Source organism: Pan troglodytes, chromosome 3 (genome assembly GCF_028858775.2).
Source record: "Pan troglodytes isolate AG18354 chromosome 3, NHGRI_mPanTro3-v2.0_pri, whole genome shotgun sequence".
Taxonomy (NCBI): domain Eukaryota; kingdom Metazoa; phylum Chordata; class Mammalia; order Primates; family Hominidae; genus Pan; species Pan troglodytes.
In genome coordinates this window covers 53,218,601-53,236,731 of record NC_072401.2, presented here as the reverse complement: position 1 = coordinate 53,236,731, position 18,131 = coordinate 53,218,601, and the positions used below count along the sequence as shown (strand labels likewise).

Genomic DNA, 18,131 nt, shown 5'->3' with positions numbered 1-18,131 from the left:
CAGGATCACACCACTGCATTCTAGTCTGGGCAACTTCCAGCCTCAACTTTTTTTGAGACTCTGTCTCAAAAAAAAAAAAAAAAAAAAAAAAAAAAGAAGGGTATAAAGCAATCAGTAATATTGTCAGATTTTAAATTTCAAGACAAGAGGGGTCATCTCCCACTCATCTTTATAAATCCCACAGCACTATACAAAACACATCTGTTGGATAAATTGATGTGGTAATAACAATATGATAAAGTAAAAACATTCATTGGATTTTTTTAGAAAGTTGACATTTTTTCCATGAAATATCACTAGCTTACTAGTAGTTTACAATTTTTACTAGTTTACTAGAGTATTTGCATAGATGTCTATTGTATTCTTTTAATTTTTTATCTCTTCAAACTATGTCCCATCTGTGGTTGCCATTTTTCTTGCTTTGATTTGACAAAGTTTCATCTCTTATATAGGTCTTTTGGGAAAAAAGCTCTTAGATTTATTTATTATGCTTATTTTTCTAGTAGAAGAGATATATTTATTTCAGCAAAATTATAAAGTAAAAAATCAAAGAAACAATAATATTTGGCACTCGCTGAGACATAATTTTGTAAAGAAGAAAACAGTAATCAGCATAAGTATAATAAATTATAAAGATCTATTGATCTTTTAATGGGGGCAAATAACCAGAAGAAACACAAAAAGACTTAAAATACAGCATCATTGTCACATCTCATGAAAACATTCCCATAAAAAATTAACAATTTCCACTTGAACATGTATTTCAGCCCTCTTTGAACTTATTCTGAAATCTTGATGCTCTACTGACGTTTATAGACTAGCCATTCTCTTCACTCCATGAACTCACAAGTTATCGGTCCCTTCAAAAGCAATTAAAAAGGAGCACTTCATGTTAGATATAGAGTACTTAAAGGCTAATATTTAATCTTAATTGGCAACAAGTTTAGTGCAAATAAAATTATATTTAGCAGCTTAGATAGTGCTGGTAAGGATGCATTCTCTTAACCCTTACTGTTTCCCCAGAGTGAAATCATTTCTCTCTTTTTATGAGTACAAACGTTGGCCATTCAAACCTACTGAAAACTAGTAATGATAATTCTGTTTGTTACACAGGGAGTTTCCATGAAAGATGGTTTCAGTCACTATGCAAATTAGCCACATGGTTTTTACATTTGGAAAGTTCCCTTCGGGTTGATACAAAAAAGCAGGGCCTGAATGACAGTCATTCCTCTTGGGAATGGAGTCCAAGTCATAACTGGATCTTACCCAGCTGCTTCTCTGATCAGTGAGAAGACCCAAAGGAGGCATTAATCATTTTACCCATTAACCACCATGCATGGAATTCAAAAGAAGACTTGAGAACAGGGCTGAGGAATCTCTTAAATCGAACTGTGCTCTCCAGTAATAATTTTATTTCACTGATTTAAATGCCAAAAAAAGAAAAATAAAGGCATCTGATTTCAAACCTGGTGCTTCCCACTGTCAGCCAAGATTTATTCTTCAAATGAACAGAAGCCAGAGAGCTACTAGCCAGAGAGGATTTTGCATGTGCTTCATCAATTCCTCGAACTGCTTCTCTTTTTGTTAGACATCTGTTCCCTCTCTAGCCAAGGCCTGGGACTCCTGCTTCAGGAAACAATATGGCTTACTGTGCCCAGCTCCATGGTGGCAAGGGAAGAGGAAGAATGCCTCCTAGATATCAAGCACCTGGCCCCGCCTCTTGTCTAGGTTTCTCCAGTCAAGGAGTTCAGCTTTCAAAAAGCTTGGATGACCCTCTTGAGGTCCAGAATGTAGTGACATAAGATCCAGGAAGGTCAACACCATCTCACTCGACCATCCTCTTTACCAACTCTCAGCAGCTTTTCTATTCCCCCTGAATTCTCTCACTGAGCAGGGTGAGGGAGTGCTGCCTGCATGTTGGACAGAGAGACCCACCTCAGTCACTATACTCTTCTCTTGCCCTTGGACTGTGGAATTTCTCATACTGGTTGGCCAATTTCCACTTGTTGTGCTGACTTTTGAGTAGTGCAGCGAAGGAAGTTTTTCGGGTGACACTTCTAGATATTTCCTTGCTCTTGGCCTTTCTGGTAGGGGAAGAACTTCCAACTAAGGGATAGACAGGGAAAATGGGCTTGCCCCGAGGAGCTCCCAACAGCTGCCATATTTCCCCAGAGGTATTACTGGTTAGATACTGCCATGGCTTCTTCCCACTGCTGTCCCTGACATTTACCCGAGAAGCCAACCTTTGCACTAGCAATTTGATGACCCCCTGGTGGCCGTGAATGGCTGCAAGGTGCAGCGGGGTATATCCACAACTGGACCTCACGTTTACATCGAGGACAATCCCTGCCTTCTTTGCTCCAGACACCAAGTCCTGAAGGGCCCTGAGGTCACCATGTTTGGCTATCCAGTGCAAGGCAGTGTACCCAGTCAAAAAGTCTTTGTGCAAGGCCAGTTGAGGGTCCTCCCAGAACAAAGTCCACACCTGAATCCAGGAGCCACTGGCAAGCTTCACAATCCACTCATGCTCCCTGGCATCTAGTGGAACCAGGGATGATTTGTGCTCAGAAGTTCTGTGGGGGGCCAAGGCTGCAGACCCCTCCCCACTGGGGACCCACAAGCTGTGTCGCCAACCCCGCTCCGCCACAACAGCCTTAACCTCTGCAAGTTTTAGTGATAAACCTGCATCAACCCTTGGGCTGGGTGCTGTTCCTGCCTTGGAGGGCTTCCTGGATCGAGGTGGGCGCCGACTTCTTTTCAGCAAGCCCTCATCAAGGTACTCCTCATCAGAGGAGGACAATTTGGCTCTCCCTGCCAGAGAGCTCCTCCTGAGGGACCTCCTTAACTTAGGAACTGGCCAAGGCAAAGGCTTCGGGGGGTGGCCTGCAAGGCCATTAGCCCCTGCAGGGACCTGCTGAGAGATGTGACCATCCCCTCTGTTTCTGAGACCCTGAGGGCTCCGGCTGGGGCTGCCCTCCTTCCGAGATACAGAAAGGCCCCCAGCTGGATTCCTGAGCTTCCCCCTATCTGGGGTTCCCAAGACAACCTGCAGCCCCTCTTCAGAAGCCCCCGGGGAGTCTTTGGGCCCACTGCTGCTCTCCTCACTGCCATCACTCTCCTGGTCCACAAAGTCATCCAGATCTTGGAGGGACAGCTGACAACGAATGCTGCGAAAGACAGTCAATGAAGGGTTCCCCGCCCAGGATTCCCAGGACTCATCCGGAACAACAGGAAAGAGAGAGTGCGAGGAAAGACGGGGGTCTGGTGGCTCTGAATTAGGCTCGGTGGAGCCGGGTTCCAAGGGCAGCTGGAGGAAGTTGTCTGGCAGCACCGACCAGGCGCGGATAGGGCCCTGATCACGGGCCTCCGGCACCTGCGGGTGCCTGGCCACCCACTCTCGAGTGCGCTGCTGCTGCTGCTGCAGGGTCGAATAATGCAGGGAGCTGGGGGTCAGCAGCTCCGGCCGGTCTCCGCGGGGAGCGGGGCCGGGCAGGAGAGCAGGCGGGGAAGCCCTGCTCGTCGCAGCCTCGACGGTGGCGGGAGGCGAGTGAGCCACTGCAGGCACAGGCGCCGGCTCAGCTAGCGCGCCTTCTTCCCGCTCCCTGGAAGCCCCGCGGTCATCCTGGGCAGGCAGAGCCCGTGCCGGCTTCTCCTCCGCGGTGGCGGAGTGCGGGAGTGCGCCGAGCTCTCCCGGCAGCACAGCCAGGTTGTTCTGGAGGCATTCCCAGCAGCAGCGGCCCTGCGTCTTCGCCGCCGCGCACCTCGCTCTCGCCTGGGCCCCTGCCGCTGCAGCTGCGGGCACCGGCGCCCTCTGTCCGAGACTGCCCTTCGATCCGCCGCCCTTCCCGGGCGCCCTACGGGAGCCGCTGGCCGGGAGTCCATTGCAAGCTGCGTCGGCGGCTGTGGCTGCTGCACCTGCTGGCTCCTCCTCCGGCTCCTTCTCGCGCCGCCGCCGCCTGGGCTGCGGCTGGGGCGGCTCCCCCCGGCGCGCGCCTCGCGGGGAGCAGGGCGCTGCTCCCCCTGCACTGGGGGCGGTCGCGGGCGGCTCGCGGGGTCGCTGCAGCCCCTCCTCCCCCAAAAGGTCCCTGTACCTCCTCTTGAGCACCACGTACTTGGTGCCGTCGGGGTCCTGGCGCACTGCGGCGACCGAGTTGACGAAGCCCTTGAAGAGCTCGCGGCGGTGCTGGTGCTGGCTGGGGGACGCGTCGGGGTCTCGGAGAAAGCTCTTGAAGTGGCTCAGCAAGGCAGCGTTGGTCACGCGGCCCCCAGCCTGGCACAGAAAGTCCAGTAGTGCCTCCTGGCTTAGCTCTCGGGCCATCGCTGCCTTGTCCTCCGCCCCCGAGGTGTCTGAGTCTCGCCCTCCCGGGGCTCTCCCCAGCCAGAGGAAACCCTGGCCGGGAGAGTGTCACCTGCGCCCGGGGCGGCACTAGCCGCCCCCATCAGCCGCGGAGGCCAGCGCTGCCCGCAGCCCGTGAGCGCGCCAGGAGGGCCGTGGGTCCCCTGCGGGTGGCCCCAAGGCTGAGTCCCCGCGGCAGTCTGCGTGAGAGAGGGCGGCTCCGAGGCCGCCCCTGCGCGACTCTAGCCTCTCGCAACGAGTCCTCACAGCGAAAGTTCCCGGGATAGGGCCGAGTCGGTTTCACCTGCGCCCTGGCGGCACCTCCTCCCTGGCTCTGGGGGAAGGGTCAGGCCCGCCTCCTCGTGTCCCTCCGCCCCCTGAGGTCTCCCCCACCCCCTGCCACCCATCCCAGAAGAGTCAGGCCGGAGAGCCAGCCGGTAGGTGAGGTTGGCGGCGAACCGAGCCGGCAGCGAACTGCTCTGCGGCCGGGGAAGTGGAAGGCAGGTAGGCGACCGGCCGTTCCTCTAAGTCTCCGCCACGCAGGAAACAAAAGCGATAGAAGGTCCGTTCCTGTCCTCCGGTGCTTTGATGAGTTCAGGCTGAAGCCGATGGGGGAGGAGGAGAAGCTGCAAGTTAACAGGCAATCTGAGTTATCTTTCTTTATTAACGCTGTAGAGGAGTACTTCAGATTTCTCGAGGCTGTATTGAGGTCCGCAAAACTCACTTTGCATCCAAACTAAATTTTTCTTAATATAGAAATACTTTCTGGGCCGCTTCTCCGGCGCCCCCTCCAAGGGGTCCAAATACATCCAAGTCTATACCGAAAAGAGAAATCACTCTGAAAATTACTACTGGGCAATATTGGTTTGGGCCTTTTTCCTTCATACTTGTCTTTCCTTCATACTTGTCTCACATTAAGGTGCTAGAAAAAAAAATCACTTTGATAGCTTCTTGCCCCCGGCGGCTAAAATGAACTAGGAATTATGTCTCGCCAGTTAAGGTATTTGATGTGTAGCATTAGTTTGCTTTTATTTACTCTAAAATTTGTGAACAGCAGAGATTTGTACAGTGTTTTGTATTGGTTTGGTGAAGTGCTTCCTTTCAGAATGTAAGGTTCAAAATGCAGACTAGAACTGTCTTTAACAACACCTTTTCCCCCTAACAGCTGGGATCCCTCTTCCTTTTTCTCTCTCCACATGTTGACCCTTTTGTCTTTGATGTGAGATCCTGGATGTCCCTCACTGTTCCTTATCAGTCCTGTTGACATGCCTGAGATAGTTTTCACTGTCATTATCTCTTTACCTGTTTTAGTTCCAAGCCTTCTCTCATTCTTTTCTTTAACTTGGCCTTCCCATTTCTTTCTGTTACACGACATCCTTGTTTACCTTCGGCCTCTACTGACAGGAAATATGTCTGTTTCTCAGATCCTCTCATGTCCACTGTATTTCCCATTCAAAAACCTCGATTTTCTCCTTCCCTGTAATTTGCCTCTCTTTTCTCATGGACTCTTCTCATCTTTTCACTTTTCCTTTTGCTCTTCTATTTCTGATTATTCATAGTTCCTATACTTCTCGCCAAGAGAGAGTATTGAAAGTATGTGTGTTGGCCCTACAATTGTTGACAAAGACATGTTTTAGCATGGACCAATCTTAGTGACTGCCCTATAGACCACATTAACTGAGCTTGATTTTAAATCCCCAAAAATACCCTAGCACTTTTCCAGGAATGAATCTTTGGTTTTACATTATCTAGGTCAGAAAAAAAGAACTGGAAACATTTTTGTCTATTTTTGGCATTTTCTAGGATCCAAACCCAATACTGGGTTGAGAGAGGGATAGTAGTTTTCACTGATGTCTCTATATAACATCAAGCCTTTAAGATAGTTTTTTAAATTAAGGTTTTGTATTAAATTTCAGCTTTCTTTTGAATTTATTTGCTGGTATAGAGTCTTGTTGGGACTGAGTAAGGTGAGTCCATACCTAAGGCAGGAGGAACACCAAATGAAAGACTCAAGTGGGCATTTTAGAATGGCAAGTGGAAAGAATCCCTCTTTGCTACTTTTTAAAACATCTGGTTACAAAATAAGGGGCTAACTGCAAAAGAGAGCCATAATATGGACTGAGGTTTCGACTCAAAGGAAATAAAAAGACTAGAGTGAAAGAAGGTGGAGGGCCAGGTGAGGGGAGATTATAAAGCATCTGTTTGTTGAAATCAGATCATTTTTAGTTGAGGGTGGAATTAATAGGATTGGAGCCACCAAGAAGAAAAAAAAAATCTGATTGCTTTAGATTTCTGGATTCCCAGGTACTTTGGCGTCCAGACCTTCTCCTCTCTCTCTCTCTTGTCCCAGGATAAAGAGGTGGTTAATTAGAAAGCTCTTTACATTATCTCAGGGAGCATTTTCCTGCCTCCCACATATACAGTTCATTATTTCCAAAAATATTTATGAAGCTCCTACATTACCCTGACACTGTTGGAAATGGGTATAAAGAAGAAAGTGTACTTAAGAACTCACTATTTCTATTTAGTAAGGAGCAACAAGAGAAATGGCATGAACCTGAGTGCTAAGTGATTTAACAGAGACATGCACCACATACTGGTGAAGTTGAGGGGAGGTGCATAAAGGAAGAACTCAGGCTCAGCTTGGGGGATCAGGACAATTTTCCAGTAAGAGCTAACTTTGGGGCTGGGCGCGGTGGCTCACAGCTGTAATCCCAGCACTTTGGGAGGCTGAGGCGGGCGGATCACGAGGTCAGGAGATCGAGACCATTCTGGTTAACATGGTGAAACCCCATCTCTACTAAAAATACAAAAAAATTAGCCGGGCGTGGTGGCGGGCGCCTGTAGTCCCAGCTACTCGGGAGGCTGAGGCAGGAGAATGGCGTGAACCCGGGAGGCGGAGCTTGCAGTGAGCCGAGATCGCACCAGTGCACTCCAGCCTGGGTGACAGAGCGAGACTCCGTCTCAAAAAAAGAAAGAAAAGAAAAGAAAAGAGCTAACTTTGAGTAAAAAGGTGAGAATAGGCTTTAAGGCAGAAAAAACATTGGTGCGAAGGCAAAGATCTGGCTTAGCATCGCTATTTGGGGAATGAACTGCCAATAGATCTGCTTGGCCTGTTTGGCTTTAAGGAAGACGGTGTGTGTGGATGTGCTGGAAAGGGAAAAAGTAGATGGGAATCAGAAGATGAAGGGCTTTGGGGGCAGGGGCGGCTTGGAAGAATTTTCCCAAGGGTAGCAACCTGACCAGATTTGTACTTTAGAAAGATCTCCTGGAAGTAAGTGTTGGTTTGGAATCATGACCAATATTAATAAGTAAAAAGAGTACATTGTAGAACAATGTTGTATGTAACCAAACCTAAGAACCATTGATTGTATGACACATTGTGATTTTAGAGATGTTAAAATATGAAAAAAAGTTCCTCCTAAAATAGAATACGGCATAGAGAAATATGGCATGTGTAATAAGATCCTATTTTTAGAAAAAAACTATGTGTATATGTATTTGGGGGTAAAATTTAAGGACTGGATACGGGGTGGCTTTAATTTTTTTAAATAGCCTTATAAACTATTTTACAATGAGAATATGTTATTTTTTAGTTTGAAAAAGACACTAACGAAAAAAAATCCCATAAATGAATATCAACAAAGAAAGAGACAATATCAAGTCTTTAGGCTGTAGGAGGAAGGTGAGGCTGCCCACAGGAAGAATAGTCCAGAAGTTACTGAGATGATCTAAGAAAGTGATGAAAAAGGTCTGAGCTCAGCAGTGGCCAAGAAAGGGAGACCAACAGATGTATTGGAGAAGTGTTCAGTAGATACATGTAATAGGATTTGGAGCCAGAGTAGTCTGAGGATGAGAGACCAGGTTGGCTTACTCCCATGTGTCTAGCTTGAGTGCCTGGATATAGTGCCACCCAACCAACCACTGTGTGTTTTTCTCCATTAGGGAACAGTATACCCTGGGGGGTTAGAAACAGGGAAGGCAGGCACTGAACTGTTCCAGGTTGAGGGTTGGCAGGTTAGGGCATACAAATTAAGCTTGTGGAAGAGTGTAGTGGTATGAATGGATAGTGAAGGAAGTCAGCTCAGAGGGTTAGTGGATGACTGTTACCCACGGACAATTGTTACCATCCGCCTCAGTAGAAAATATAAAAGCAGTCGTTGTTGGAAATGGGAAAGATGATCAATTCAGTTTGGACATATTAAGTTTGAGGTGTCTATGGGCCATAAAGATAGAAATATCTAGGAGGCAGTTGGTAATATAGGTTCGAGGCTCAAGGATGTGTGGCATTAGCATCTATAAATAATGGTCATTTAAACCACAGGCAATAACAAAATTGTTTAGAAAGAGATATATAGGCAGTGGGAAGAAATGAGGTTAGAGGGTGAATCCACATTTACCAAAGACAGAGGAAAAGAAACCTGTCAGGGAGACTTAGAAGGAGCAGCTGGAGGGGAAGAGGAGCACCAAGGAAGGAGGAGGAACAGCTTTCTATGCCAAGATGCCAAGTTAGATAAGACATGAAATATGACCATAGCCTGTTAGGTCACTGGGGCCCAATCTGGAGCAGTTTCACAACAGTGGTAGGGACAGAGACCAGGTCATAGAGTGAGTGGAGTAGAGAGTGGGATGAAAAAAGCCTTGAGCATGAAAGGAAGGAGAAAAGAGAATTCTAGACAAGGAGAATATCAGATCATGTAATGTAAGATTTGTTTTGTATAGTTGTTAGAAGAGATATGAGCATGTCTGTGTGCTGAGGGAAAAGAGCCAGGAGAGGATAAGTTGAGACCTAAAGGAGAGAGTAAATAATTGATGAAACAGGGCTTGGGGTGGGGTTGGAGTCCAGAGTTCAGGTAGAGGGATTCTCTGGGACAGGAGAGAGGAGAGCCATTTTTCCCATTAAGAATTGAGAGAGGAAAAATAGCTATTGTATTCATTAGCATAGGCTAACCTGCTATAAAAATAAACCTTAACTCGTAATGACTCAAAAATAAAGTTTATTTCTCACTTACATCATTTTTAGGGCAGTTTTTAAAGACAGGCAGGCAGCTACTTCCCATGCAGTTATTTAAGGAACAAAGCTGATGGCAGCTCTGCCATCTTTAACACATGGTTTTCATATCATCAAACAGCTTGCCAGAAGGGGAAAGATCACGGTGATGTGCACGTGAAACACTTTTATAGACCAGGCATGGAAGTGGTAGACAATACTAATGCTCAAATTCCAGTGGCAAAAAATTTCATCACATGATACATCTAACTGCAAGGGAGGTTGAGAAATGTAGCGGAGCTGTGTGTCCAGGACGAAGGGAGGAATAGATTCTGGTTAACAGCAGTTCATCTTGGCCATAGCTGTAGATATACATTCACTTTATTTGCACATGGGGAGCAGAAAGCTGAGAGGTTTTATGCATGAAGACCTCCATTTTCCTCATGGTATAGAAAAGGATGCCATTCACTGAGTATGAATATGTACGAGAGAGAAAGAAGCATGAATAAAGTTCATGCATCAGGGCAATTGGGAGAAGCATATAGGATTGCCATTTGGCCAAAGGAACCAACTTATTTTGAAAGTTTATGGTGTCACCAGATCAAACCACTCTGTTATTTTCTCCATGAGGGCACAGTACCCTGGGTGTTTAGAAACAGGAAAGGCAGGCGCTAGACTGTTCCAGGGTTGAGGGTTGGCAGGTGGGGGCATGAAAATTAAGATTTTGGAAGAAGGAAGTGGTATGGATGAATAGTGAAGGAAGTCAGCTCCGAAGGGGCCTAAGAGATAGGGAGAAAAGGTTTGAGGAGGTCTTGGTGGGGTTGAAAAGCAGGCATAAGGGGAGTAAGTGAATATGAGAGCTAGAGGGTTAGGACATTGTGAGCAGAATATCAGTTATTCCCAGGTCTTGAGGCTTGAGGTTTCTAAAGTGGAATAGTTTGGGAGTGATGACAAGGTTCAGAGTGTGACCACATGAATGAAGCATGGTGGAGGGGAGAGGCATATTGAAGATGACGATACCATAGAATGGTGAGACCAAGTGTTGAATGAGTCTTATACAGGGATACAGAGTTATCTAGGATGGAGAGGACAACAAAAATTGTCTAAGTCCTTAGTACTGTGGTATGAGGAACACTGATGGCATTCTGCCAGGAGTATTTGCTCTGCTTCTCATAAACACATAGTGATGAGGAGCAAATAGTGTAATAATGTAGTGATTTACACATGTGGGTCATGTTCCAGACCACACTTCTTTATCAGATCATCAGAACAAGTATGGGAAGTGTGTAGAACAGAGATCATTACTGTTATGGATGAAATGTTTGTGATCCTCTAAATTCACATGTTGTACATCCTAACCCCCAATGTGATGGTATCAGGAGATGGGGCCATTGGGAAGTAATTAGCTTATGAAGGTGGAGCCCTTATGAATAGGCTTTGTACCCTTATAAAAGAGAACCCACAGAGTTCCCCCAGCCCTTTCTGCCATGTGAGGGCACAGTGACAAGACAGCTGTCTATGAGCCAAGAAGTGGGCCTTCCCTAGACACCAAATCTGCCAACATCTCGATCTTGTACTTCTCAGCCTCCAGAACTATGAGGGATAAATGTTTGTTGTTTAAGCCACCAAGTCTATGGTATTATGTTAAAACAGCCTGAACAAACTAACTCAATTATCTTGCAGAAAGCAGCTCTCCTTGCTATTAATAAGTCTGTATTTCTTGTAGGATGTTCTGATGAGCTTATTCTTTGCCTTCCATCCAAACCTCTACTGTGGATGTGGAGTGATATCACCACTCAGGAAGGTGGAACTGCCCAGTGTTAATCATCCAGGTCAGTGGGTAGATCCCCAGGTGATATAGTTTGGATGTTTATCCCCTCGAAGTCTAATGTTGAAATTCGATCCCCAGTGTTGGAGGTGGGGCCTCTGGGAGGTGTATGTGTCATAGGGGTAGATTCCTGATGAATGGCTTGGTGCCTTTCTCATGGTAATGAGAAAGTTCTTGCTCTATTGGTTCACACCAGAACTGACTGTTAAAAAGAGCCTGGCATCACCTTCCCTCTCTCTTGCTTCCTTTCTCACCATGTGACACACTGGCTCCCTTTGCCTTCTGCCATGAGTAAAGGCTCCTGAGGCCTCACCAGAAGCTGAGCAGATGCTGGCACCATGTGTCTTGTACAGCCTGCAGAACCATGAGCCTAATAAACCTCTTTTCTTTATAAATTACCCAGTCTCAGGTATTCCTTTATAACAATGCAAAATGGACTAACACTCCAGGTGAAACCATAGCAAAGGTAGAATGTAGAAATGCAGGAGAGAAAACCAGGGGGCTTTCCAACCCTCTGTCCTCACTGTCCTTTGTTCAGGTTTGGATTTCCACAAGTCTAGACATTCTGACATAGCAAGGGAAATGCATTTTCATGCTGAACTACAAGCTGAAGTTGGGGATTCTAATTTATGTGCCAGACAATCTAATGATATGGTGCTTCCTGCATTTACTTCCCTTCTCTTATTTGAACCTTTATTTATTTATTCATCAAATATTAATTGAGGGTCCACCAGGTGTATGCACTTTTCTGAGGCTGGGAACACAGTGGTAAACCAAACAGATAAAATCACTGCTCTCAGAAAGTTTACATTCTAGTGAGAAAGAAACAGACAATAGACAGAAAATAAACAAGGAAATATCAGTAGCAAAAAATGCTCAGATGCAAAAGCCAGCTGATATGATAGAGGCTGACTAGAGAGCTATTCTAGCAAGGACAGGCAAGGAAGGCCTTTGTTAGAACATAAAAATAAGCAGAGACCACAACGATGAGAAGAATGCAGCCAAGTGAAGATGGGGAGGAGGGCACAGGATGGAATGAGCCTTCCAGACAGAGGGAACTGCTGAGGTTACATCAGAAATGAGCATGGTTTCACCTCTGATTCTTTTGATAAAGATAGATAGATTAGATAGATAGATAGATAGATAGATAGATAGATAGATAGATAGATAGAAAAAGAAATAAGCTTGGTGTGTTTGAGGAACAGAAAGCAATCCAGCCTCGAATCTGGAGCATGATGAGCAAGGAAAGTGTGGGGTGAGGTCAGACAGTAAGCAGGATCTGGGTCTTGCAGGGCCTAATGGGGTTAGAGTTTCAATCTAAGTGTGATAGGAAGCCATTAGACGTTTATAACCAAGAGAGTGACACATAATTTATGTAGTAAACAGACCATCTGGCTGCTGTGTGGAGAGTAGATTGTAGGGGATATTAAAGTAGGAATAGAAAATCCAGCTGAGAAACTACCACAGAAGGGGAGGTAAGAGATGGCAGTGGCTTGGAATATTAAGGCATCAGATGTGGAGAAAGATTGAGATTCGCAAAATGTTCCAGAGGTAGAACTAAGAGAGTTTGCTGATGGATTGATTTCTTAGGCTGTTCTTACATTGCTATAAAGAAATACCTGAAACTGGATAATTTATAAGAAAAAGTTTAATTGGCTCACAGTTCTATAGGCTTTACAGGAAGCATGGTGCTGGCATCTGCTTGGCTTCTAGGGAGGCCCCAGGAAGCTTCCTATCATGGTGGAAGGCTAAAGGGGAGCAGGCACCTCAAGTGGCAAAAGCAGGAGCAAGAGAGTGGGAGGGTGAGGGGGGTCCACACAACCTTTAAATGACCAGATCTCGTGAGAACTTACTCACTATCATGAAGACAGCACCAAGCCATGAGAGATCCATCCCGTGATCCAATCACCTCCCACCGGCCCCCACTTCCAGCACTGGGGATTACAATTCAACCTGAGATTTGGGCGGGTACAGATATCCAAACTATATCAATTGGATATAAGTTTACCAAGATTGAGAATGTTGCAGGAAGAACTGGTTTGGGAGCAGGAAGTCAAGCATCCCATTTTGGAAATGTTATATTTGAATGACCATTAGATATCTAAGTAATAATCTAGAGCAAGCAATTGGACATATAAGTCTGGAGCTCAGGAGTAGGTCAGAGCTAGAGGTATAAATATGAGTCTTTGGCTTTGAGGTGGTATTTTAAAGCTATGGGATTAAATGAATGTATCTATGGAAGAAATCTAGAAAGAAGAGAAAAGTCCTATGTCCAGCTCCAACATGAGGGGTCCATCTTTAGTAGTATCTTGCATAAATATTATAAGCTGTCTCAACCATACTATGGCAATGAGAGAAACTGTAAAATCCATGCTTTGTACCCCTAAAGCCAGTTTGCTGATTGTGGCTCCAGCAGACATTAGTGTGAGTAACCTTATACCTCAAGAATAAGGTTAGTTTTAAGATCTGGAGTAAAAGACTTTCCTCCATCTTGTGGAAAGTCTTCCTCTGTTACCAACTTTAGAACATATGGGTTTAAAATTTTTTAAAGGCATCAGCAGGTTTTCTATGTGTATCCTGATTTTACATGTGGAAAAACCAAGTTTCAAAGTTTAATGGTGTCTTAGCCCATTCAGTCTGCTATAACAAAATACTATAAATTGGGTGGCTTTTAAACAATAGAAATTTGTTTCTCACATTTCTGGAGACTGGGAAGTCCAAGATCAAGGTTGCAGCAGATTTGGTGTCTGCTGAGGACCTACCCTCTGGCTCATAAATAGTACCTTCTATATGAGTCTTCAGTTGGTGGAAGGGAAAACTCTGGTCTCTTCAGCCCCTTATAAGGGCCCTAATCCCACTCATGAGGACTCCACCCTCATGACCCAATTACCTCAAAAAGGCACCACTTCCTAATACCATTACATTGGGATATTTGAATCAAGTTGACTTCAAATCTATTTTCATTCTTCTTTCAGCTTTCTGTAGTAATTCTTGTGTTCTTCCTGAGTAACTCTATCTCCTCAGATTCAATCGCTGCTTATATTCTTATGATTCCCAAATATATATGTATAGTTCACCTAGAAAAAGCATAGACTTTCAAGCAATTTTGTCATCTCGGCTCTGTTCCTATCTCCTTAAATTTGGCCAATTTCAAACCTCTCTGGGCCTCAGTCTGTTCATTTGTACAATGGGGGAATTAGATTAGTTGATTCTGAAGTCCTTTCCAGTGCTCACATTCTGATTTTAAATTTGCTGCTTCTTCTAATAATGTTAATAGTAATAATGACATTTATTGCATATGCAGTGCCAGACATTGAGCCAAGTGCTTTACAGGTGTTAATATACTTAGTACTCCTAATAGCATCCTATGAGATAGGAGCTATTATTATTTTTATTTTATAGTTGAGGAGACCAAGATCCAGATAATGTAATTTCTCGCTATTTTGTAATGAATAAGTAAGTGGCAGAGGCAGGATTCAAACCCAGAGGGTTTTAGTCTGGAGTCATCATCACTTAGTTCCAGCTCTGTACTTGTTTCTCTTCAAAGACCCTGAATCCTGTTCTGCCTTCTCACCTTAGCCCGACTTGACTTCTGCCCCTCAAGCGCAGATCCTGACTTCTTGTGTTACCTCTTTCCTGTCTATCTTTATCCTCTTTCTCCCCTATCTCTCCTGGCTATTCTTTCCTTCCTACACAAAAGAAAAGAAAAGCAAAACCAAAAAAGAGTGCCTCCCTCAGTCACTGCCTTAGCCCAGCCTCATTATTCTGTGCAGATGTCCAGATGTCACCTCCTCCCAGGGATCTTTGCTGAACTCCTTGGCTAGGTCAGCTTTCCATCTCCACATACCTCCAGGCATTTCCACTGGGAGAAAGTTAGGTTTGAGATGCCCATTAGACATTAAATAGAGATGACCAGTGTCTGAACTGTGTTGCCCCCTCATCCAGAACAGGGGCTCATGATGGTGGGACTGTGTTTGGTTCACCACTAGCAAAGACTTTGTTGTGAAGAGGACTTGGAATAACAAAATGTATTTGTTTCATGGAGCTGCTGTAATGCAGTATCACAAACTGTGTTCCTTAAAATAATGGGAATTTATTTTCTCACAGTTCTAGAGTCCAGACATTGGAAATGGAAGTGTTGGCAGGGCTGTTCTCCCTCTGGAGACCCCAAGAGAGAATCCTTTTCCTCTTCCAGCTTCTGACAGCTGTCTTCATTCGTCAGCTTCCTTGGCTTGTGGCCACATCACTCCAATCTCTTGCTCCATCTTCATGTGGCCTTCTTCTCTTCTCCTGGATTAAAGATAAACTAAAAATAAGATCCTTAATTTAATTATATCTGCAAACCTTTACCTTTTCACAAATAAGATAGCATTCACAGTTCTAGTGATTTAGACATGGACACATCTTTTGGGGGCCATCATTCAACTCGCTATACAAGAAAACTGAAAGAAGTTCAGGGATGTCCTTCTCCAACCCCTCCCCTTCTCCCTTGAGTCTGGCTAAATTAAATTTCCTTCAAGATTCAGCTCAGCTGTCACGAAATCAAGGGAGTCATCCTTGACCCATACCCCCAGTCTCAGCACGTGTTCCTCCTATAATAATAATAGCTGTTGTATATTCAACACTGTTTTAAGGGCTTTATGTGTATGAACTCATTAATTCTTGCTGCAAACCTATGGGTAACCTCATTACTATCCTTATTTTACTGAATCCTAATAGTCTGTTGTGTTGTCTCTGTCCCCTACTAGACCTCCTCCAGGGCAGAAACCAACCACTTTTTTATCTCTGTGCCCCTAACACTCACCGCAGTACATCCAGGCTCTCTAGGAAGGCGGATGGGTTGAATAAATGACTGAATAAGAGATAGTTTGGTAATAGACTGGGGACACTTTTGAGTATCAAATTAAGACATTTGGAGAAATCCATCTCTGAGATCACAGGAGGCCAACAGAGTTTTAAAGCCAAGAAGTGATAGAAGGTACCCCTCTTTCAAATATATCCTCTTCTTGGGAGAAATCACATCAAATATTGTTTTAATTACATGTAGTTCTACCTGGGCCTTTCTACCACACTTTAGCCTCATATTTCTTGCTTCTTACTGGGTCTTTCTTGGCCCTAAATCAGCATGTCCAGACTAGCCCTCATTATCTTTCCATTCTACCAAAGTCATTCTTCCTACATTACAGAGCTCACAGGTGTTCAACTAGACCATGTGAATTTATCCCAAGCACTTACCTCACCTGCCCTGCCAACTCTATCTTCTGAACTTTATCTCAGATCCATTCCCTTGGCCACTGCCGCATTTTGGGCTCTTGCGTCTTTCACCTGGACTATTGCTGTAGCCTCCTTATCAAACTTGCTGCTTTAGTCTTTTCCAACTCCAGTCCATCCTCTATTGTACTGCTCATCTTATAACCCTAAAAGCCAGATCAGATTATATTACTCTCTTGATAAAACAACAAGCAAACAAACCCCAAAACAATTTTGCAATGGTTATTCATTGCTTACAGGATCAAGATCTTCAAGATGTAGCTATGTCTTAATTCATCTGGGCTGCTATAACAAAATATGATAAACTGGGCAGCTTCAAAGCAATGGAAATTTAATTCTCACAGCTCTGGAGACTGGAAAGTCCAAGATTAAAATGCCAGCAGATTCAGTGACTGCTGAGGACCCATTTTCTGGTTCATAGATGGTGTCTTCTAGCTATGTCTTTACATGATAGAAGGGGCAAGGTAGTTCTCTGGGTTCTCCGAGTGCATAAATTCCATTCATGAGGGCTCTGCCCCCATGACCTCCTAATTCCATCCCATTGGTGATTAGGTTACAGAATGTGAATTTTGGGGGGATACAAACATTCAAACCATAGCAAGCTACAACCTAGTTTTTCTCCCTATTCATGAATCATTTGCCTCCTTGGTGAAGATTAATTTAGTTAAAAGTAGATAATATAATCTGTAAATCCACTTAACAAGCATACAAATAGCAATAAAGTTATAATATATACTGAAATCATTTCTTACAAAGAAACCATAGATTAAAGATAATGCTGAACTCCAAGCCCAAGCAAACAATACTGCAAGCCCAGGGGATTGGCACATACACCTAGTATGTGCCTTCAGCAATGTTAAACTTAAAACAATAACTGCCTAGCCATATCTGAAAATAATTGATCTGCAAACTTTAAATTATGGAAAATGCCATTTATAATAGAAATTTACATGATCCCTCTTTAATGATGAGCTCCTCCTTAAGCATATACAGTCATGTGTTCCTTAACAGGGTTATGTTCTCAGAAATATGTCAGGAGATTTTGTTTTTGTGAAAACATCGTAGAGTATATTTACACAAACCTAGATGGTATAGCTTACTACACATCTAGGCTATGTGGTATAGCTTATTGCTCCTAGGCTGCAAGCCTTTATATCATGTTACTACACTGACTAGTAAGACAGAAAACAGTAGCACAACAATAAGTATATGTGTGATAGAAATTTTTCTGCTCCATTATAAGTTTATGGGACCACCATCGTATATGCAGTCTATTGCTAACTGAATCATCATTACGTAGCAATGATTGCTGATATACATATAGACAAATTTCATTTATGTTTCCTATACACATAGCCCAAAAGTAATTTTATATAATATTTTTCATAATTTTGTGCATGCAACAGATTTGACTGTGACTTGCACATATGTTTAATATATATTAACACATATATACATGTTATATATTTTAAATGTATACATACATTTAATTATATATTTTAAATGTATACATACATTTAATTATATATTTTAAATGTATACATACATTTAATTATATATTTTAAATGTATACATACATTTAATTATATATTTTAAATGTATACATACATTTAATTATATATTTTAAATGTATACATACATTTAATTATATATTTTAAATGTATACATACATTTAATTATATATTTTAAATGTATACATACATTTA

At 43.8% G+C, this 18,131-nt stretch overlaps 1 protein-coding gene and 1 long non-coding RNA gene across 2 annotated transcripts in view; both read right to left on the bottom strand.

Moving 5' to 3' along the window:
• Positions 1-89: 89 nt before the first annotated feature.
• SOWAHB (sosondowah ankyrin repeat domain family member B) lies at positions 90-7,077 on the bottom strand. Its single transcript, XM_003954483.6, has one exon. The coding sequence runs from the start codon at positions 4,316-4,318 to the stop codon at positions 1,937-1,939; it is 2,382 nt and encodes a 793-aa protein (XP_003954532.2). The 5' UTR covers positions 4,319-7,077; the 3' UTR covers positions 90-1,936.
• A 2,236-nt stretch (positions 7,078-9,313) lies between these two features.
• LOC104006065 (uncharacterized) overlaps positions 9,314-18,131 on the bottom strand; it is a 42,963-nt gene continuing 34,145 nt past the window's right edge. Inside the window, exons 3-4 of the long non-coding RNA XR_008547508.1 lie at positions 16,390-16,571; positions 9,314-15,460 (exon numbers count right to left, since the gene is read on the bottom strand). This is a non-coding gene — a long non-coding RNA (uncharacterized LOC104006065). The remainder of the gene's footprint in view (positions 15,461-16,389; positions 16,572-18,131) is intronic.